The following is a 23,306-nucleotide window of genomic DNA, read 5'->3' on the forward strand; positions in this document are numbered from 1 at the left end:
GCTGGTTTCAAACTGCAGGCCTTGTGGTTAACAGCCCAATACATAACCACTATGCCACAAGGGCTCCTGGAATGGTCCCAGAGAGCTGCAAAGGCAGAGACCTACACTTCATCCTAGGCTACAGGCTACCATGCAAAGGCTTTTAATTATTGGGGCATACGGAGTCATTTTGTTTTCCCGAAAAGGGATGGTAGGCCATAGAAGTTTGAGAATCTATGGATCAGAGGGCGGATTGGTGTTAATGTAGGTGAAGGAGAAGACAATATTCTAAAGAGGAAGCATGGGGTATGGAGGGGAGGGGTGGGAGGACAGAGGGGAAGGAGGGGTGGAGATGGGAATAGGGCAAGCCACGGAGAGGTCTGGCTGTTGAAGTTGTTTAAATTGTTTAAGTTACAGATGCAAAAATGGTGCTCTGATAGGTTAACCCTGGCCAACATCACAATTACAAAGATTTTTGGTTTTGGTTTTAAGAAAGGAAGGGAAGGGGAGGGCTTGACTGCGTCTCTGATGATGTCACTGGCCCACCTGGAATCAGCGGTGCCTGCAGCAGACTGGAGGCGTTCGTTTTGCTCACTTGAGAGTCTTTACAGAGGTGACCCGGCTGCCATGAGCCAAGAACACAAATGCCTGCCCTTCCCCAGCCATGTTAATTAATTCAGAGAGCTTTCCCTTTGTGGTTCTGGTGGCTGGGAAAAGAGAAGGCTTTTCTCCCCCTGCATGTGAAACAGGGGCTCCCTGGTTGGTACACTAGTGCTCACCTATCACCCCAACTAGATTTCCTAATGGAAAGGTTGGTGGGTCAAACCCACCAGTTGCTCTGTAGGAGAAAGATGAGCCTGTTTCCTCCTGTTTCCAAGGTTTACATCCTAGGAAAACCTATCTAGGATCATTAGGAGTCGGGATTGACTTGTGATGGCGGGTTTGGTTTCTGGTTTTGTTCACGTCACGGATGGCACTTGAAGTGCACCCGGAAGCCCTGCAAACAAAATATCAGCTGCTGCTTCCATAAAGATCCCCGCCAAGCCTCAAAGAGGTCTGCTCAGTTACCTGGAATGCTATTAAAATATTTCTTCTTCACTCAAAAATATACCCTGAAATTGTCTTCAAGTTAGCCCGCCTGCTTGAGCCTGGTGCTATTTGAGCACCAGTCTATGTGGGATCAGATTTATAACACATACTTGAAAGATTAGATCGAGATTTTATAGGGTAATGAGTTTGTTCATGAGCGAGAGGGGGCAAATGGCTGTACAGCTGCGGGAATGTCATCGGTATCACTAAACTGTATGCCTAGAAATGATGTTTGACTATGTATGCTGCCAACAAAATAAAATGAGGACAATCTTCTCTATAAAACGGAAAAAAAAAAAGTCTTACAGCCAAGAAACCTCTACAGAGCAGTTCTACTCTGTGACACAAGGGGGCGCCATGACTTGGAATTGATCCAGTGGAATGGTCTTGGCTTTGGGTTTGTGAAGGAGGAACCCTCTCATCTTTCCGAGGAAGTCATTACAGGGACAAAGTCGCCACGTGCAGACGGATGGTGTTTGGGGGATCACAGGAGAAGAGAACTCAGCCCTGGTGACACAAGCTCCCCTGGATCAAAAATCCCTCAAGTTCATGCCACAGTTGCGCTTTCATTGCAGCGAGCCCCCTCTGTCTTATCATCTGGACTGACACGGATGGGTGTGGCAATTACATCATCTCCTGTCAGTTTGCGAAGGGGTGGAGTCTAGCATGTCAATCACGTCGCAGCTTGATGACCTCATTTGGAGGTGTTATGGAGATAAATAGCTCACTGGAGGCCAGATACACTCTCTGCTTGTCTCCTTGTGAGACATTCCTGTTGACAAACCACATGGTGACACACTGATTGCAGCCAGAGCCCTGGAGCTGGAGGGGCCACCTGGAGACCCACTGCCAGCACTGAGATGCTTCCACTGCCACTGGATCCATAAGATTTTTCCACCCACTCGCCTGTGATCTTCCTGCATTCAACATCATTGCATGTTGTGCGTGAGTCTAAAGAGGAATTTACAAATTGATATTGGATATATAGGCCAATATTGGACTTAAGGACTTGATCTGGACTGGGCTGAGATGTTTTCTTAATATACAATTACTCTTTGCTATGAAGCTCTTTCTTACACACATAGGAGTCTCCCTGGATTTGTTTCTCTAGTCAACCCAGACTAACACAGTGGGTTTTTCTGTTACAACCTGAGCCGATACTCAAGCCAATACTCTTGGACTTTCCCGTTACATGAACTAAGCCACACCGCTGCAAGAATCACTCTCAGTCACCAGAATCCCAACCCAGCGGTGCCTTGCTTCTGCACACTCTGCTCTCAGCTGCTCCCCCCTACCCCTGTCTCCAGAGCCCCTGACAGGGGTCCTCCTACTCCACCAAACCACCCAGAACCCGCCATGGCCCACGGCGCCAGGTCACACCAGCTTCCATCTTCATGGGCCAGCAACTGGTACCTACCGAGGGCTGGGCAGTAAGTGTTTTCTACTTTTGGGGTCATGTAGATCCTCTCAAAGCTACTCAGCACTGTCCTTTCATCGTGTGAAGGCAGCCAGGGCAATATATAAATGCCCAGGGTGACTCCATCAAACGAAACTTTACGGGCACGGAAACTTGAATTTCAAATACATTTCATATGTCAGAAATATTATGTTTTCAAACCTTAAAAAGAAGTTTAAAATGTACAAATAAAAGCAAAAAGACATTCTCAGCTTTTGCCCAGGCAAAAACAGGAGGAGGATTGGATTTGGCCGTCGGCTATAAGGCCCCCCCCAACCCCCCGCCCTAATGTGCTCTTGGAGCCCTCTCTCCTTTGTGACCCTATTGGGTTGAGCTGCTGAAGTCCCAGCATGCCTTGGGGACCTACTGCCTAAAGTCCGAAGGCGCTTACCAGAAGGACCACCCGTAGTCCCAGGAATGGGGTCTCCAGTCTTCAGGGCCGAGGCTCACGGTGATCTGGAACACCTGTGTGTACATCATGTGGGCCACCATTCCCAGGAGGCCTGTGGGGGAGAGAGCAGGGTGAGTCAGAAAAGCCAGGTGGGACCCTGTCCCCTCCCCCTCATCCACCCAGGCAGCCGAGGGCGAGATGAAGCCCAAGGCGAAGAAAGGCCAGGAGGGCAGAGCAAAGGGGACACAGGGTGGCCACTGTCTAGGCCACTGCCAGTAGCTTAAGTCTGGGTCTGGGAGCGAGAGGATCCCGGACAAGTTTAAGCAAGGAAATCAGAGAATCAAGTCAGTGTGCAGCTTGGCAAAGCCAGACAGTACGTATTCGAGGCCACACATTCTCTGCTGCAAACCAGCCAGACTATATGCAAACCAATGAGCCTGGCCACGTTCCAGTAAAGCACTGTTTATAAACACAGGCATTGGAGGGAACTGGAACCCTTCGCCGCTGCAGGTGGGAATGCCAAATGCTACCGGTGTGGCAGAAAACCATGAGGCAGATCCTCAAAAAATGAAAAAGGAAATCATTGTAGAACCCAGCAGTTCCCCTCAGAGGCAGACGAACTCAAGGGATTCGAAGCAATGACACAAGTAGACACATGGACACCAATGTCCGCTGCAGCACCCATTCACAAGAGCGGGGAACAATGACGGCGTCCATCGTTGAATGAATGGAGAACAAAACGTGGGACACACCTGGAATACTCGTTTGCCACACAAAGAAAGGACGTTCTGGTGCGTGCTACCACATGGGTGAACCGTCAATGTGTGGTTGTCAGATGCAGTCAAGTTGGTTCCGACCCATAGCCACCGTCTGTACCAGAGAGCAAAGCGCTGCCTGGTCCTGCTCAGACGAGCATGGGCAGGAGTCTATTGCTACAGCCACTGTGTCAAACCATCTTGTTGAAGGTCTTCCTTCCTTCCCAACCCCCCCCCCCCACTTCCTTATTTCACCACGCAGGATGCTCTTCCCCAGGGCTGATCTCTACCGATAACTTGTACAAAGCACACAAGACCAAGCCTGCCCTCCTTGCCTCTAAGGATCATGCTGGCTGGGCTTCTTCCAAGTCAGATACATTTGTTCTTTCGACAGTCTGTGATTTGGTTGAAACCATCCCAGCTGGGAAGAGTTCCGACGGCACGAACACTGGCAATCACTACAAATCAGGTTTTCCTGTCTCGCCCCCCCCTCCAACCGCTGCCCCCCACCCCAAGAGGGCCAGAATATCTCCACCTTGTTTTAGGTTCATACTTCCTCTGTTCTGATGATCTGGGACATTTCTCACAGGGTTAGTGACCCTTTCTCTCGTCTATGAGCGCGCCTGTCAGTATCCTTTGCCATTGTTCCTCCGGCTCCTGCTCCCTTGGTGGGGAATCTGGATCGGTTTGGGATGCGGACCGATCTGCTGCACGGCTGCTCCATGCACAGTGCTGTCTCTTCCCATGTGCAGCACGTTTCCATCACACCTTTTCACATGTGATACGCTCCAATTGCTCAGCCTTTCCCTTTTCTGGGTTTTGATTCCTACATCTCACTTCAGAGAGCCACGGGTAGTTAACGGCTCTGCACCATTACAGAATGGTCCCTTCTTTGCACATCGATTTCAAATGGGACCTGTCGCATTGCCCGCCCTACCCATACATGGGTCTACTTCCTTCTCTTCTACTGACAACGCTGTTCTCTGTCCCTATGCCAATACCACACTGCTTTAATCTTTATAGCTTTAGAGCATAGTCTGTTGTTTAAAAACAAAAAAAGGTCTCATTTCCTTATTACTCCTAGAGCCCATTACCTCTGGAACTGCCACCTACCAAGAAGCCCCGCCCACACAGAAGGACCCCTTGTTTACCCTGCACCAGTCCCTTTGCTGAGGACAGGGCCTTGCTCTTCAAACTCTCTGTTGTGGCAGCTCCCTGGGTTTCTCCCGCTTCATGGCTGCCAGGCGAGACTTGAAGCCAAGAGCTGATGATAAAATCCCAAAGGGCGGCTCGCAAAGATAGAGCCCGGTATTCCAATGAAATGCGCCATAGTTAGAAAAGCAAACGGGAAGAATATGGTCCGCATCCTAAACGGAAAGAACTCAAGAAATAAAGCCAAGCCTCAAGTTGCCATCCTAAAGGATTCTATAGGCAAAACACTGGGAAATGTCGGCAGCACCAAGAGAAGACGGAAAGAATACACGGAGCCACTGAAAGTTCCACGGAATGTGAAAAAGACCAGCAAGTCTGTCTTAGACGATGTCTGACCCGAGTGCTCCTCAGAGGCAAGGGTGGCAAGACTTCGTCTCACATCCTTTGGACACGCTGTAGGGAGAGACCAGTCCCTGGAGAAGGACATCATGCTTGGTAAAGTGGAGGGGCAGAGAAGTAGAGGAAGGGCCTCCAGGCGATGCATGGACACTGGCTGCCACCATGGGCTCGATCATGGGAACCATTGCGAGGCTGGCACAGGGCAGTGTTGTCTCCTTCTGTTGTGCACGGGGTCGCTGGGGGCCCCCATAGACGCCACGTCCCCTGACCACAGCAACAACGTGTCAATCCCTTTGGTGTCTAAGTTGTTTGACCTCTCTCTGCGTTGGTCTCCTCACTATGGAAAAGGGATGGCTATAGAAATAGGAAATTCCATTGAGCGTCACTAAGAAAATACACTTTCCCATGTGCCCTGGAGGTCAGGGGCATTGTTGCTAGGTGCCATCAAGTGGGTTCCGACCCATGGCGACCCTATACACAGCAGAAGGAAACACTGCCCCGTCCTGAGCCAACCCACAATCGTTTCTACGCCTGGGCCCATGGTGGCAGCCAGTGTCCATGCATCGCCTGGAGGCCCTTCCTCTACTTCTCTGCCCCTCCGCTTTACCAAGCATGATGTCCTTCTCCAGGGACTGGTCTCTCCCTACAGCGTGTCCAAAGGATGTGAGACAAAGTCTTACCACCCTTGCCTCTGAGGAGCATTCTGGCCATACTTCTTCCAAGGCAGATTTGTGTGTTCTTTGGGCAGTCCGGGGTACTTTGGACATTAGGGGTATAACAGCACGGTAATACACAAGAACTCTTCGTTAGATCCAGAGGCTACTGGCAGAGTAATTAATTTCCTGAATTCTTCGTTTGGAAAAGCATCAACTCCTAAATTGAATTGCCTTTGTTCCCCAATATAAAAGGCCCTGCTTTAGGAAAATTCAATAAATGAAGATGACAATCCACTCAGTCAGGTCGGTGAGATTCCCTGATTGTGTTTTAAAGATTCTGCTTCCAAACTCGGATCCGTGCCCAACGGCTGTGAGCACGTCTGCTCTGCGGCGTCAGATCCACCCGTAAGCATCTGTCCTGTGATTTCTCAGCAGGAAGAATCGCTCCAGCTCATAGGAATAAAGAAGGGCCTTTCTGCTGAGTGATTGCGGCTCCTAAATTCGTGACGAAGCATTCCCGTCACTGCCTCCCGGTCTTGACTTGGACTAGCACCAAGCAACACAGGGCTGCAAATCTCTCCCGCCTGCAAATTTCGAGAATCTCCCACCCTCCAGACACACCTTTGGGGTCTTGGGGATCATTGAAAGGGGGTAGGGAGAAGATGGCCATGGGGCAGAACCGGTTTGAATGGAGTACCAGCCTGAGCCACGAGCAGGAAGTACCCTGGTGGATGCCTGCCCTAGCCCACAACCCTTAGCTGGTCACACCGAAGAAGCTGGACTCTTGTTTAGTCCAGAGGGGCCGGGATTAAGGGCCGAGTCCAGGAGGATCTGAATGTGAGCCCCAAGTGAAACAAGAAGGTGGCCAAGTAAGAGAGGAGACCCCGTTTCCAGCTCTGCCACCAACCAGCTGTGAGAGCAGGGCTGGGCTATCTCACCTTCCTGTGCCTCAGTTTCCTTGCCTGTAATAGGTGGATAATACTAGTATTTACCTCATAAACCATCACCCACCCGTCAGGTTGTCTCCCAGGAGTGGCTCGTGTTTTGCTGGGATGCTGGAAGCCATGTCACCAGTGCAAAAACCAGACCAGCTTCTTCACTGCCACCAGGTCGATGCATGTCTAAGTGACCCTCCAGGACAGGACAGACTGCCCCCCCCCCCCGGGGAGTTTCTGAGGCTGCAGTACTTTACGAGAGTAGAAAGTCACGTCTTTATCCCGGGGAGCGGCTGGTGGTTTCAAACTGCTGCCCTTGCAGTCAGCAGCCCAACATGTAACCATGACACCACCAGGGCTCTGTCCACCAGGACAAGGGGACTTCAAACAAGTTCTTGGGAAAACGGCAATATCTCCAGAGGGCATCCCGATGCAGGCCTGATGCGCCAGCAGCTCCCAGCAACCACTTCTCAGACGGGCACGAGAAGCCAGGGGATTTCTTCTAAGGACATGGATGAGACTCCCTCTATAGGACCACTAGGCTACATGCTCACCCAGGGCTGCATCTGTCTTGCTCACTGCGAAGGCCCAGCACCTCAGGCAGTGCTTAGCACACAGCAGCTGTTTAATGTGTTTGCTGGGTGAATATTGACCACTGGTTACCAGGTGTGGGCGGGAGCGGGGGGAGGGAGAGGGGCACAGGCAAAAATAAAGGTGGTGGGTCCAGGATCAGAATGAATGAGATGGGAAAGTGGGGCGAGCACTTTGTCTGCATGGGCAAGTGACAGCGTCATCGGCCGCTCACCAATCAGTCATCAACTGTGGATCAAGTGCATTTCATGTGCCAGGCACTGTTCCTGAGCGGAAAGGGGCTGAGGGCCGGAGGGAGGCAGGTCCTCTACTCCTGAGGGCACCAGCTTCTACAAGAGAGAGCCCAGCATGGGGATGCCAGGCAGTGGCATGTGTCCAGATAAAAATGAAACTAGGCAAATTGCTGGGTGGGGCCATCTCACAGGGGGTGACAAAGGAGGGCCTCTCAGCAGAGGTGCCATTTCAGCAGAGGCCTGGGGAAGGGCAGTGGTCTGATGGAGAGAGTGGCTGGTACAAAGACCTGTTGGAGGGAGAGAGGGGCTGATGGGTGAAAACGAGGAGGAGCTGAAGTGAGAAAGGTGGGCAGGGGCCAGTTCATTTTGAACCTGGTAGGCTACCAAACCCAAACCCAAACTCACTGCCATTGAGTCAGTGCCAACTGCTATGGAGCAACCCGAAAGGACAGGGTAGAATGGCCCCTGGGAGTGTCCAAGACTGTAATTTTTACAGGAGTAGAAAGTCTCATCTTTTCTCCCAAGGAGTGACTGGTGGTTTCAAACTGCTGACCTTATGGTTAGCAACCAACTCGTAACCACTAGGCCACCAAGGGTCCAATGTGTTGGCTACAGTGAAGGGGTTACTTTTTATTCTAAGTATGGTGAGAACCCATTCAAGGGCTTTAAGCAAGGGTCCTATGTGTTGGCTACAGTGAGGGGGTTACTTTTTATTCTAAGTATGGTGAGAACCCATTCAAGGGCTTTAAGCAAGGGTCCTATGTGTTGGCTACAGTGAGGGGGTTACTTTTTATTCTAAGTATGGTGAGAACCCATTCAAGGGCTTTAAGCAAGGGTCCTATGTGTTGGCTACAGTGAGGGGGTTACTTTTTATTCTAAGTATGGTGAGAACCCATTCAAGGGCTTTAAGCAAGGGTCCTATGTGTTGGCTACAGTGAGGGGGTTACTTTTTATTCTAAGTATGGTGAGAACCCATTCAAGGGCTTTAAGCAAGGGTCCTATGTGTTGGCTACAGTGAGGGGGTTACTTTTTATTCTAAGTATGGTGAGAACCCATTCAAGGGCTTTAAGCAAGGGTCCTATGTGTTGGCTACAGTGAGGGGGTTACTTTTTATTCTAAGTATGGTGAGAACCCATTCAAGGGCTTTAAGCAAGGGTCCTATGTGTTGGCTACAGTGAGGGGGTTACTTTTTATTCTAAGTACGGTGAGAACCCATTCAAGGGCTTTAAGCAAGGGTCCAATGTGGGTTTTCAGAAGAGCATTCTGGTTCCCACCTGGAGATCGAAGATGGTAGGTAGGGGATAAGGGTGAGGGAAGAAAGCTGGTCAAGGGCCACAGCAGGGAGCCAGGCTTAGCTGTTGTTGCGTGGATGCTTGCTGGTGGAAGATCAGGGGTCATTCTGAAGATAGGCCTGGGGACTGATGGTCACCCAGAGTCTATCTAGCAGGACCTCAGGGTTTAACCAGCTCAGGGCACAAGGGTGTCAGTTACCAGGATGAAGCCTGTAGGTGGGAATGACGCGTGGGTGGGTAAAATCCTGTTCGGCTAAGCAGAGACTATCCGATACTACAGGGTTGCACTTATGAGCCTGAGGTCAGGGCCACAGGCAGCCCTGGGAGGTTTAAATGCATGTCATTGGCCTCGGTATGTATTGCAATCAAAGAATAGAAACCTTCAGGACACAAGCAATATCACAATGGGAAGCTCGAAGCTGTTTCTCAACATCATACATGTCTGAAGGAGGCGTTTCTATTCCGCTAGCTCCGTGGTGCTCAACCTGTGGGTTATGACCCCTTTGGGGATCGAACAACCCTTTCACAGGGGTCGCCCGATTCATAAGAGTAGCAAAATGACTGATGAAGTAGCACCGAGAGTCATGTTATGGTTGGGGGTCAGCCCCACATGAGGAGCTGTATGCAAGGGGCGCGGTGTGGGGAAGGTGGAGCACTGCTGCCCTAGCCCCTCCCTAAGGAGTACTCTGCATCTTGATCTATGTTCCCTCATAATGGTGGGGGGGCACCCTTGAAGAACTCAAATCGAGTTCTTCAAAAATGTTATTTGTCTTCCGGGAACCAAAAAGAATTCAGAAGGGGCAAGACCAGGGCTGTAGGGTGGTTGGGTAGGAGCTCCCAGTGAAGTTCTCATAGGATAGCCATTGCTAGTCTTGACGAATAAACAGGGACAGTGTTGTGATTGGGGGGTGGGGTGGGGGCTGGTGAGGGGGATCCGTCAGTGCAACCTGCCTTGCCTTTTTTTCTCACCAGTGTGGTTTTCCATTTCTCTAAAACGTCTTCATACGAAGCCCCTGCGATTGTCCTGCATTATTCTATGCAAGCTATCAAGCTTCCCCCAGGGGAATTCCAAAGTAGCATCACCCTGAGGTGCTGAGCTCAGCCCTCTGCCTTGAATGTCACAGGCCCAGCAGATGCCCCCAGAAGCCCCTGTTTGGACTGGACCACTTTTTTTCTGAAGGCGCCCGAATGAGCTGAAGACCAGGGTGCCACATGGAGGACTGGTCTGCAGGCACTCTCTGACCACTGCGACATGCTGAAGCAGGTTCTGTGGGGAATAAACCTGGGCGTGTAGGAGCAGGAGCCCAACAGCAGGTCTTCCCGGAGCAGAGTGGCACTCGGTGCTTCAGTCACTAGGAGGGAGCTGCAGAGGCGGCTGGGAAGGAGAGGCCAGAGGTGCAAGCAAAGAGGCAGCCGTGCAGCAGCATCAAGGGTGCTTCAAGGATAGTGGAGTGACCCATTCTGCCACATTAGGTGGCAGATGTGGTCTCCATGCAGTGGTGGGAGAGATGATCGCTTGGGGGAAAGACCATCAAGTGACTGCAGAGAAGGCTTCCTGTGGAACAGAGGCAGGGGCACGGGATGCGAGTTTAAGGGGCGTGTTGGGTGCCTGATGAGAGCCACCAGATGCTCGTCCCAAACCATGAAGTCGAGAGGAAGAAATCAAGGGTGCCAAGAAGCAAAGGGGTCACTGCAGAAGCAAGGCAGTGAGAAGGCAAGAGGGGCAGAGGTGGGTACGCCGACAGCATCAGGGAGCTGGCTCTCAAAGGATGCTGGGCACCTCATGCAGGTACCAAGGCCGGGAGAAGAAGCAAGTGCAGATCCCACGACTTGGAGAGAATTGGCGATTCCCAAAGCAACAAAGTGACGCCCCTGTGTGATCCGCTTTTTGCCTCTCCATCAACCCCCGGGCAGCTGGGTAGGGAGTGTGGAGAAGAAGGAAGCAGGGACACGGTCCTTGGGAGAGCAGGTAACCCCAAGGGCATGGTAGAAGCGCCGTGGGCTGGTTGGGCAGTGCTGTGTGCCTGTAAGGCTGTAGCTCGTGAATTCCGAGCGGGCCAGGTAGTGTGGCTACAGGCTTGAAGTCCCTTCCCAATGCACACAGATGCCTCCTGAGCCTAGGGGCTCTCACCAGAGTGCCAAGCCGAAATACCCCAAAGCACGGCTTGCTTCATCCCTCTTGGGCATCCAGTGGGTGTGAACGGCTCGAGTTGGCTCCAGGGCAATCCCGGGGGTGTGGACGGACCATGGCCCAGCAAGGATTCAATTTCTGTGTGGGTGCTACCTGGGTAAAAGATGAGGAAAGGCCAAGCTGAATCCCAGCCCCCGCTCTTGCGTCTGGCTTGCTCGCCTTTGCAGGGCTGGGACGAAATGCTACGTCAATGCCATGCTCCATTTAACTGAGATATCAGGGAGCTGGCTGATTAATTAATTTATAATAGAGCTTGCTATTAAAGCCGCTGTCTGCATTATTACTCAGAGCAATCAGGGCACATTAATGTCTCGGTATTGCAAGCATTCCACACATTCACATCAGGTAGGTGAGAGGTGGGGAGCTGGAGGGGACCCGGAGGAAGCTGTAGCCAGATGGAGTCGGCCTTGGAGGGCAGCCTGGCCTTGAGCTGGCCATGCAGCAAACAGCGAGCACTGGCTGTGTGCCGGCCTCTCTCTGGTGGGGAAGAAACACCTGGGAACAGGTGGCCTGCCCTCCCTGTGCTTGGGGGGAGATGAGCAAAAGGGCCACCTGACTGTGTGGTCAGGGCGCCCTCAGCCAGGCTCAGGGTGGGACGTCAGCAGAGGGCCCTCGAGGAGGGGCCACAGAAGCCAGGAGCTGCGAGGTCAGAGGGGGAGGAGGGAGGACGGACACTGCAGAAGCCCACAGGCGAATGAGGGAATGAAGTTTGGGTGGCCTGGCACAGACGGCGGAGTGGGCCCATGGGTGGTGAGGGGTAGCGCCAGAGGGATGAACAAGGCCCTTCATGAAGGGTCTGGAAGCCAGTTCCAGGAGCTGGGGCTTCACCCCTAATGCATTGGACATGGATTTCATAATTGTGAGCAAACCCTGTAACGCCCATTCAGCCGATGTTGACTCATAGAGACCTGGAGGCCAGAGAAGAGCTGGCACCCCGGGCTTTCCCAGGCCACCAACTCTAAGGGACGCGGAATGCCGCGGCCTTTCCATGTGCACTGCCACGGTCTTTTCATGCGCCGCTGAGCGCTTAACCACTGCGCCACCAGGGACCCTTCACTGGAAACTCAAAAGTGAGCACGAAACAGGCTTCCTAAGACCCCTCTGGCCTCCATGGGGGGAAGGGTCTGGAGGAAAGGCAGGAGGTGGGGGACCAGGGAGGGCAGAGCAGATGCGCCTAAGTCAATGACACCAAGATGCAGCAGGAGATGGGTGCTGGGCAGGCCAAGCAGAAGGGACCCCAGAGGTACGGCCCCTGAGGCTGTGCCCCTCCCAGCAAGCCCTCCGCCCCGGGGAGACCTGATGCCCGAACTGGTTGAAGCCGTGGGCACTGGCTCGATTCTCATCTGCCTGGACGCTTCCGCAGAAGGAGGGCTGTGAGCCCCGCAGGGCTGGCATTTCCTCATGCCAGTCGTCTGGAGGCAACAAGGGAAAGCAAATCTCCCACATATCCAGATCGAACCACGCCAGAGCCCATCCCAACTGAGACCAAAGAGCTGACCCTCTCCCCTCATGCCCCTCCGCCTTGGGGACTAGGGGGGGACTCCCTCGGCCAGGCACGCCCACGCCTCCAGCCCCCCTTCCCACCCAGGCGGAGAGAAGCTGTGTAAAGCTTCCCAGAGCTATTTTTAAAGTCCAGGCTATTTTCAGCCACTCTCCGGAGAACCCACAGCCTCTTTCGGCAGCACATTTCAGCGTTTAAAACGGTGCTCCCCATTCAAAAGATGATTGCCGTGGCCTCTGGGTCTGCTCTGGGTCCCGCCATCCCTGCAAGTCAGAACCGGCCGGGTGGCCATGGGTTGCTCCGGAGAGGCCTAAGGCATGTCACAGCCCGGGGAGCCACCTGAAGGGAGCCCCGCCGTCCCGGGCCCATGGCTGTGTCCATTGTCCCCTGCGAGGGACTGCCCAGCGGCTTCACACAAAGCCTGCGTGGGTCCAGGCAGGCTCAGCGCTCTCACTCTGAGTGTGGAAAGAAGAAATGAAGAACAATGGCTGGGAGCCCGCCCAGCAGACACCAGCTGATCTCAGGGGAAGCCAGAAAGGGGCCGTTGTGATTTTCACGTGTTCAAAACAAGACGAAGAGGGCTGGCTCGTTCTCTGGCGCCGAGGATGGTCAAGTTCTCGAAAAGAGGGCTCTCCGGAGTTCAAACAGGGACACGGTGAGTGACAGGGCCCTCGCCACAGGTACTGTTTTCCATGGCTCCGGGCTCCTCCAACTACTCCTCCTTACACATAACCTACATCTTCCCAGCTCCAATTTCAGCTCATTTCCTGCTCTGCTCTCTGAGGGCCTGCGGAGGGGAGCGGGGAGGGGGAGGAGTTGGTTGGCATCTTCTTGAGAGGAACCTTCCCGGAGCTCAGCAATTAGGGGCCCGCCCTCACCCTCCTCTCCCGTGCGCGGCATCCTTCCGATTACTCTGCCCTTTCTCCGAACGCCCTGTTTGAGGCCACTTGAGTCATTAGAAGCATTCGTGTTGGGCGTCTGCCCATGACTTTCTTTGCCTTTTCAAGGAAAGTGGCCCAAATTGAAGGTGGCGTTTCATAGGGGGACCATTCCATTTCAAGTCATCAGTTCACTGAACCCCCCACCCCGCACTCTGTCAGTCACACTGACATGGAAACCAAGAGAAGCTTATGGGCACCGCCCCCCACCCCCCTACCCTGGAGAAACTAGAGGAAGTCCCGGACCCAGGACCCCAGTTTCTGGTGAGTGTTGGGGTAGCCCAGGACAACTTGGTGGCAGGATGACTTTTGATACTTTGGTGTATATGGCCCAGGTTTCCCAACAGCCTTCCGCAACTCTCCTGCATTTGGGCAACTCGAGACGAGAGCCACACTGTCCCCAGGGAGGCTGCCACTAGAGGCTTAGAAAACCCAGGTACTTCATGAACAAATGACCAGAGCCTCTTCCCGTTACTCCTCGGGACTAGGTAAGGTGCTTGCCCAGGGGCGAGGGGGGGTGTTGAAAAGGGGAAGAAGAGGGGGGAAAGAGAGCGGGGTCTAAGAGAGAACACGGTGAACTATGCAGACAAGAGCGCGGCAGCCCCATGGAGGCACTGCCAGTCCCTTGTGGACACTCCCTGGACCCACAGAGGGATCTTTCCCAATCCAATCCTTCCCAGGGCAGTGGACACCCTGGGGAGAAGGCTACTGGTCCATGTATGTGTCGGACTCAGGCAGGCAGTGGTCACAGAGCAGCAGTGGGGGTTAAGCACACGGTGGCGAGAGTGATGTCTGTCTACCCATGCCCGTGTGGCCCTGCACATAGGAATGCCCCCCTTTTGATGGTCGGAGGCTCATAAGTTCCCCCGAGGTGGGCGTGGGCCTTCCCACCTAGAGAGTGGTGGGGGCCAGAGGGGACGGGAAGAAGGAAGAGTCCCTGACCTGTGCTTGGGTAAGAAAGAAGAGCACCCAAGACACCCTCCAGCCTGCCACCCAACCCACAGACCGGGGACTTGCAAGCCCTCACCATTGTCTCTCTGTCTCTGGCTCGCTTTACATACACAGGACTGGATTCTCTCCTCTTGGGAAATCAGATTTCAGGTGGGCCCTTCAACAGATACCCCTGAGTCCCGATCTTGCCCCGGTCTCCTCCCTCCTTCCCTCACCTCTCTACTTGGAAATTCATGTGTTGAAGTGGTTTTGACATTTTGGCCACGACTTGATTTCGGACAAGGCTCTGTGGGAGGCCACTTCTGGCGGTGCAGGCACTGTCTGCCGTGGAGTACCTCATCAGCAGGGCTCGTAACGACTCTAGCCTCTAGGCCCTGCTGCTCAGAGATCCCTGGGAGCTTAGAAAGAGTGGGGTCAGGGAAGGATGGAAGCAACAAGCGAATTGCAGAGCAGAGAAGACAGCAGGCATAGACGGCTCTTTTTCTTCGCTCCCCAATGCTTCCGTAGATTATGATGGACTGTACGTTGGGGGAGGGTGCGGTTTAAAGCAGGATGCGCTAAAAGTGAAAGGAGGCACACTTGAAGAGTATTCTGGGGCAAGAAGAGTACAGGGCACTCAATGCACGATGGCAGAGTGAATGAATGAATGAGCCCCAATCTCCCAGGGACAGCCACCTGAAGGTAGCCCCTCACCTTCACAGAGGGCTGAGCTTCTACCAGGCACTGTGTAGTCACTGTCTCCGTATTAACACAGCTGTCCTACATGCGCATCCTTCCACAGGTGAGAGAGTACATGGGGACAGGTTAGGTACCTGATGGTGGGGAATTCAGGAGCAGAAATGCATAACTCTTGTTTGCTCAGTGTTTACTCATCCATCTCAGTCCATTCTTGAGCATCTGCTTAAAGCCAGATGTGGAGTTAAGAGCTGGAGGAAGAGGCACGAGACAGGCATGGGGCCTGCCCACGTGAAGCTTCTCATCTTGTGGAGAAGACCCCAGACCATCCGGACAAAAACTGCCAAAGGTTATGCGGGGGAGGGATAGGAGGCCCAGGGCCTATAGGAGCTGGAATCTGGGAGCCTCTGCTAGGGACCATGGCAGGCTCCCTGAGGCAGGGCTGTTTTGGTGCAGCCTGAAGATGGAGGCAGAGCTCACCAGGTCAGCGCGGCCTGAGAGTGAGGCCGGCCTTCAGGGGGCGCTCACAGTGGTTTCAGGCCAGGTTTCTCATTTGGGGCCAGAGAACTCTGGGTTTGGAGAACCCGTCCTGTGCAGTGTAGGATGTGTGGCAGCATCCCTGGCTCCGACCTACTAGACGCTAGAAGCCAGCCTTCTTCCAAGTCAGACCATCCAAACTGCCTACAGACCCTGCCAAACGGGCCCTGGGGAGCAGAGTGCCCCGGATGGGAACGTGCTACACAAACCCTTTGACGATGGCAGCGGTGTCTGTGTTTTCATTTTACAGCTCCCTCCCACGTCTTGCAAGTGAGGCTGGCTTGCATTTCCAGGAGCGAGCTGGAAGCTGGACCTTGGTCCCCTCGTTCAGGGGATGATCCAGACGCAGACGCCAAGCGGAGAGCGGCACCAGAGGCCCACAGAGGTGACTGGTTGTAAAGGGGGGAGCTCACACCGGACACAGGAGAAAAGCGGAAGCCATTAAAGAGTGGACCCAGGGGGCTCCAGGCTGTGGGGGGCCCCCTCATGCCTCAGGGGGCGGCCTTTGAAAGTGCCCACGAATCACATCCCAGCTTGGGATTCCCCCAGTGGGGGAGGGGGGCCTTCATCTTGGAGAGCACACTGTTCTCTCAAGGCCAGTGGGCGTCCAGCCTGTCGGCAGCGGGTGCTCCATGTCTGTCTGGGCACCCAGGCTAGAGGTGGCTTCACTTTGGGGGTGCTGTAGTACGGAAGGGAAGCCTTGGTGGGATTCAGCTGGTTCGCACCAGTGTGCCGAGTTGAGCGAACTGGTTGTTGACATGGCACAAGTCATCGGGCTCTTTCCAAGGCGGGCGACGGGGCGACAGCCCACTGTGGACGTCACAGATGTACTGCCCTTCCTCCTTTTGAACGCACACCTCTTAGACTGGTCCTTATTTAACTACTAACTGTATTCAACCACAAAGCACCTCTCGGCATAGCCTTTTCCAATGTTTAAACTGGTCATGAGGGCAGCGAACCAGCTGTTAGATTATTTGAGTCCTGCCACCAAAGGGAAGGCCCTTTAAACACTAGACACGTACTCACCGGCCCTGGAGGCTGTGAAACCAGTTATGCGTGGACAGCAGCGGGGCTCGCCACCCCCTCCCTTTCTTTCTCAAGCATCACGCCTCGTCCTCTGACAGTTCTCTGTGTCTGCCTCTCAGTTTGCTCTGGCTCCCTCCTGGCTCCCTCAGTCTCTCGCTCTCTGTCCGTCTGGCTCTCCACTTCGCTCCCCCACCTACTCTTTGATGGTTAGTGGTTATGTCAACCAGACGCTCCTGGGTAAAGGTAAGGATGGAGCTCAACCATCACATGCCCCACACGCAGTCAGATGACACCAGGAGCGAGCTGGGGGTTTCCGACTTCGGACTTTGCAGAGAGCAGCCCAGTCTATAACCACTACAGCGCAGGAGCGCCTGGTGAGGACTGGCAGCAGCCAGGCGTGTCTGCGGCTGCACAGCTGAGCCTCACCAGGGCAGGCAGTCAGGGTCCAGGGAAGCTCACCCAGGGGCCCACCCAAGCCTACTGCGAGCCAGACCTCTTTCCCCACTGGTCTCTTCCCGTAGGATGAAAGGCAAGCTGTCACTTGATCCCTCCAGCTGTGGGGCAGCCCAGCCTCATCCCCTGCTCTGAGGACCCGGGAGCCCCTGGGGTGAGCAGCTGGCCTGCCTCCTGAGAGAGCCTCGGAAGAGTGGCTAGGAGCCTCTTCAAGCCTTGTGATGGCCCAGGCAGCACGTGACTGGGCTTTATTTCAGAGAGAGACAAGCAGCCCCTCATTGCCACCTGCTCCCTGTCCCCACAGCCCACCTAACCAGACACTGCTGGGCTTCAAGTGTCAAATGCTGACCTCATGTCTGTCCATCATCCCGGACACCCAAGCCAGACGGAAGGCACTGGGTTGGCATCTCAGATCCACAACTTCTGTGTGTCCGGAGACAAGTCATGTTAACATCTCTGAGCCCAACGCCCTCGTCTAGAAGATGGGAGAGGGTCAGTAGTCACATTCGCCCATACCACCGATACTGAACACCTGTTGCGTGCCAGGTATCATGCTGGTCTTGGGGACAGGATGGAGAGCGGGATGGACCACAGTTCCTGTCTTTAGGGAACTGGCATGGAGAGACCTCCATGACATCAGGAGACGATAGGGAGGGAAGACAGAGTAACTGGAGGTGCTGCTTCTGAAAGGGAATGCTCCTCTCAGAAGACACGTCAAAGCTGGGACCTGAAGGCTAAGGGGGAGTCAGCCAAAGACCTTGGAAACGCCAGAGGCAACAGCAGGTGCAAATGTCCTGGGAATGGGGAAAATACTGCCCGGCCCAAGAACCAGAAGCAGGTCAGTGTGGCAGGAGCCTGAGCTGGGAGGGATGGGTGTGTGTGAGTAGGGTGGGGGAAGTCCTGGAGGGGATTTGGACTTTATTCAGAAAGTAGCAAGAAGCCATCAGAGGATGGTGTTTCCCCATTTGTACATGGTTGCCATGGAAGCACAGAGCACACAGTGGGTACGTGATGCAGGCTGGTTGCCTCTGAGGGTCTCTTCATGTGCCACGCTGTATGGGCAGTGGGAGGAGAATGAGAGGGCAGCAGCCCCTCCCTCCAGCCCAGGGGTCTCTTCTTCCCTCTGTACCCTCCACATCTCCAGCCAGACGCCTTCCCACACAACTGTGGTCACACCCAAACCACTCAGCTCAAACAGGATTTCCCGGCTCCTGGGAAAAGTACCCGGGAGACACCATGTATGGAGGGAATTTACCAGCCCGGAGCATTTCCATCCAGGAAGTGTCTGCCGAGGGGCTCTTAGACTCCCCAGCCATCTGTAGCAGCAGGCTAGCCACCGGGAGGGAGAGAAGGAGAGAATGAGGGGAGACAGGTGCCCAGGGAGACAGAGCACCAGCTCTTTAGTGGGAAATCGCTAGAGCCGGACGCCAGGCCCACGGAGGTGCCGAGGATTAAGGACATCGAGGGGCCAAAAGGACTCCTCAGAGGGGGCAGCAGGATTGCCAAGTCCAGAGAGGGCTTTGGTAGTGCCTGTCACAGTATGCACTTTCCTCTTGACTCAGCAGTCTCAACTGTAGGGACACAATCTGTGTCGTTATTGTTGCTATGGGTAGTGCCATCAAATGGACCCACAGCAACCCAGTGCCCAACAGAGCAAAACACTGCCCGGTCCTGCACCATCCTCACAATGGATCCTGTCCCTGAGCCCATGGTGGCAGCCACGGCATCCACCCATCTCCTTGAAGGCCTTCCTCCTTTTCGCTTCTCCTTCACTTGACCAAGCATGAGGTCCTTCTCCGGGGACGGGGCTCCCCTGACAACATGTCCACAGAACAGAGGGCTCAAAGGTGTGCTCGCGCTGGGCTTTCCCAGCCTGTGCATGTGGCCAAAGAGACACAGACAAGGGTGTTCACTGCACGAGAGGCCTGGAAACACCCGAGAGCCCACCAACAGAGGACCAATACATGACAGCAGGGCACAGCCATGCAGTGCAAGTCCGTTTCCATCCTTGACCTCGCCTCCTGCCCCTCCTGCCCTTGCCTGTTCCTCTCCCACCATGCTGGCCTCCTGGCTGACCCTTTGAATAAGCCAGACATATTCCTGCCTTGGCCTCTGCACTGGCTCCTCCTTCCACCTGAGCCATTCTCCCACCAGACGTCCACACGCCCGGTTCCTTCACCTCTGTGACAGAAAGACTCTAAGTTGAACCTACAGAATCCCCCATTCGTGGTGTTCACCCTCATATGCAACCCCACCCCCACCCCGGAGCGTGAGATGTAAGTATGGCCTCATTGCTTCCAGAAGACACAGGATTCTGATGTGGTCTGACCTCTGCCCAGACACATGCTCCCTTCTGCTTCCTGAGATCATTGTGCTGGGAAAGCCAACTGCCCTGTCCAGGAGTGCCCCACGGGCATCGCAGGAACTGAGGTTCTTGGGCCAACAACCCACAAGGAAGTGGAGCTGCCAGCAGCCAGGGTAGGAAGCTTGGAAGTGGGACCTTCCGCGCCAGTCTTGGCCAACAGCTAGACTGAAAATCTCATAGGGCCCAAGCTAAGCCGGGCCTGGACACCTGACTCACTGAAGGGGGAGGCCTCCCTGTTTGTTCCTTTAAACTGCCAAGTTTGGGGGTCATTTCTCACACCACAATGGGCAGCTTCACCATTTCCTTCAGGCTTCTCCTCAAATGTCCCTTCCAGAATGGCCTCCCTCTCTCCTCCCTCTTTATCGCCTCTGATATTTTATCGATCTGATTATTTATTAACTACCTACCCTACACCCTCCCTGAGAGCAAACTCAAAACAATATCCAAACTCCCACAGCCATCACATCCATTCCGGCTCCTGGCAACCCTCCAGGACAGGGTGGAACGGCCCCTGTGAGGTTATGAGACGTAAATCTTGATGGGAGAAGAAAGCCTTATCTTTCTCCCGCCCTGGGAACAGGAACTGCCCATGTCATCCACCGTAGTCTTTCCAGTGCCTAGGACAGCACCTGGCACCTACTAGGTGGTCAGTAGCTAAGTAAACAATCAGTCAATGAAAGCATGCTGATCAGGACTATTAAATCAAAAGGCAAGGTGCAGAAAAATCAATGCATCATGCCACCATGTCTGGAAAACTTCCCTAGGAAAATTCTGGAAGGGTTAGACCAAAAAAAAAAAGCAGCAGTGGTAGAGTAGGCATGATGGTGAAATGGGAAGCAGGGAGATCCGGGGCCGGTGGGTACAGAGTCTTGTGGATCCACGTTCCCACTGACTGTGCCAACATGGCAGCGTGCTGACAGCTCCTGGGGTCAGAAGCCCCCATGGGGCTGCCCCTGGAGGCAGATACAAGAGCCAAAGAAGCAGGCAAGCAAAGGGAGACAGAGAGAGAGCTCCAGTGTCTCTCTTATAAAAAGGCCACCTCCCCAAGGAGGCATCATCAGGCTGTGACCTAATTGGGAGGCTGAATCTCACCCCTCCACTTTCCTCCAGGTACAAGTTGACATGCGATCCAACCACCACAAAGGGCCACCACTGAACAGACCTGGACAGCATCTAGCCATTGCAGGAGGTAGCCTATGCTCAAGAACCAACGGTATTGAAGGGAAGAGTCCAGTCTGCATTGAGGCACTGATGAAAAAACCAGGCTCCAGGAATTGATGGAATACCAACGGAAGGCTTTAGACAAAGAGAGGCACTGCTGGAGTTGCTCACTGGTCTGTGCCAAGAAACCGAGAAGCCAATGGACAGGAAGAGAGTCTTGTCCGTGCCCGTTCTAAAGAGAGGTAACCTAACAGAATGTGGAACTTCTCAACAATATCCTTGATATCATATACAAATAACTTTTTGCTGGTTTACAATGGATCTGTCAGAAACCCAAGCCTGACTCAGAAGAGCATGTGGAAAGAGAGCATCCATGCTGAGGTCAGATGGCCATTAGCTGAAAGCCGAGAACACCAACACTGGCGTTTCATGTACCGCACAAAGGCATTCAACTGTGCAGATCATAATCAATTATGGACCATGCTGTGAAGAGTAGGAATTCCAGAATACTTCATTCTTCTCTTGCAGAACATGTACATAGATCAAGAAGTAGTTGTTCCTAACAGAATTGCAGGTGAACAGATATACTGGATGATGTAAGATATGGCAATCAATCAATAATAAATAATATAACAATAAGGGTTCCTAGAGGGCAGGGAAGGAGGGGATAAAGAGGAGATGAGATCAGGGAGTTCAAGAAGAAAGAAAACGTTTGAAACTGATGGTGGCAGCAAGTGTACAATGAAGCCTGAGCTAATTGAATGATGAACTGTTACAATACCTGTAAAAGCTCCCAATAAAATGACTGAAAAAAAAGGTTATTGTTCCAACAGAACGGGAGGATACTTGCATGGTTTAAAATCGGGAAAGGTATGCATCCGGGCTGTGTCCTTTCACCATACTCACTCAATTTATATGCTGAGCCAGTAATTCGAGAAGCTGAGCTATATGAAGAATATGACAACAAATTGGAGGAAGACTCATTGACAACCCAGGATAGGTCAATGACACAACCTTGCTTTGTGAAAGCAAACAGGCCTCGAAGCTCTTCCTGATGAAAATCAAATGCTATAGTTTTCAGTAAGAATTACATCTCAACAGAGAGAAAACAGAAACACACAACTGGACCAAAGCAACAGCCCAAGAATGAGAGCAAAGACTGACGTTGTCAAGGATTTCATTTTTCCGGATCCATACTCAACGCTCATGGAAGCAGTCGTCGGGCATGCAGACAAAGTCTGAGACTTGGCACAGCTGCTGCACAAACCTCTGTAAAGTGTGGGAGAGCAAGAATGACACTTTGAAGGTGGAGGTGCGCCCAACCCAAGCCGGTGTCCTCCATGGTCTTAATGCACACGAAAGCTGGAGAAGGAATACGGAGAACTGATGGTGAGTGGATACCTTGGGATGACAGTGTCGGTGAAGACTAGGAGCAATCACTCTGCCTGGGAAGAAGTGCAGCCAGAATGCTCCTTAGGATGAGCGTGATGGGACTGCCATGGACGTAGAGCGTGCTATCGGGCAGGGCCAGTCCCTAGGGAAGGGCCTCGCAGTTGGTAGAGTGGAGGGGCGGTGACTAAGAGTACGACCTGTAGTGAGATGGATTCACATCGTGGCTGCAATAATGGGCTCAACCTCAGGGGCCATTTGGAGGAGGATGCGGGACGAGGTGATGCTGTGCTCTTTGGTGCATAGGGTGGTACACATGGCTGCAGGATCCACAGCACCTGACACACAGCCACCCATCCCTGCACAAGAGCTCCCAAAACAGGAAAAGCTGGTTTGAAAACTGGCTCCAAAGCACTTGTTTTGAGTAATTCCTGTGTTGAAAAACAGCATGTCTTCTCTATGTTGACATTTATGAATGATAGTCTTTGAACCTTCACTAGTTCAGCTCACCTTTTCGTCTGTTCGTGTATACATGTGTTCAAAGTTTCGACCACTGTTGCTTTATCAACTTATTCCTTGTACATGCTTGGTCTCCAATGATATTCCATCAGATGCAAATGTGGCTGGCCCAATTTTCTTTTTGTTTATTTTTTCCAGGTAAATCGCTTCTCATTCTTTTTCTGTTCTCTTTTGAAAAAGTGTGTCTCTTATATGACTGGATTTAGTTGTTTTCAGTTCCAGGACCAAAGAGCTTGGACTCTAAGTTGGAGCTTTTAACCCAGTTATAGTTATTATCATTTATTTATTTCTATAAACCCGTGTCACCCCTATCTCAGAGGCACAGTCTGGCAAGGCAATGGGGGGAGGGGCGGGTTAGGCAGAGGTGATGCTATGAGTCAACTCAGGCGACCTGGTTTTGTGAGAGTCAGGGGAGAGTACACGCTCCTCGTGTTGGGCATGGGAAATAAAGGCAATCGTGTGGGGAAATTTTGTGGCTCTGACCTCTCCTCCCACCTGCCCTGCACAGAGGACCCACGGCGCTTGGTGGCTGACCCCAGCTCAGCTATATTAGGACTCTTGACGTGCTCATGGTGCCAAGATAGCTCGAAATACCGTCAGCCATAAGAGAACTCTGCTAGTGAGGACTCTCCAGTGAGGCTGGAATAGCGGGTGCTCAGGCCAGTCCTCAGG

General features: G+C 53.1%; 1 protein-coding gene across 2 annotated transcripts in view; it reads right to left on the bottom strand.

Annotated features, from left to right (window-relative positions):
• Positions 1 to 23,306, bottom strand: part of GSG1L (GSG1 like) — a 296,355-nt gene that overhangs the window by 40,243 nt on the left and 232,806 nt on the right. For both annotated transcript variants that reach the window (XM_075528410.1, XM_075528408.1), the window contains one exon: positions 2,916 to 3,027. In XM_075528410.1, coding sequence (XP_075384525.1) covers positions 2,916 to 3,027 — 112 coding nt within the window. The remainder of the gene's footprint in view (positions 1 to 2,915; positions 3,028 to 23,306) is intronic.

Source organism: Tenrec ecaudatus, chromosome 12 (assembly GCF_050624435.1).
Source record: "Tenrec ecaudatus isolate mTenEca1 chromosome 12, mTenEca1.hap1, whole genome shotgun sequence".
NCBI classification, from domain to species: Eukaryota; Metazoa; Chordata; class Mammalia; order Afrosoricida; family Tenrecidae; genus Tenrec; species Tenrec ecaudatus.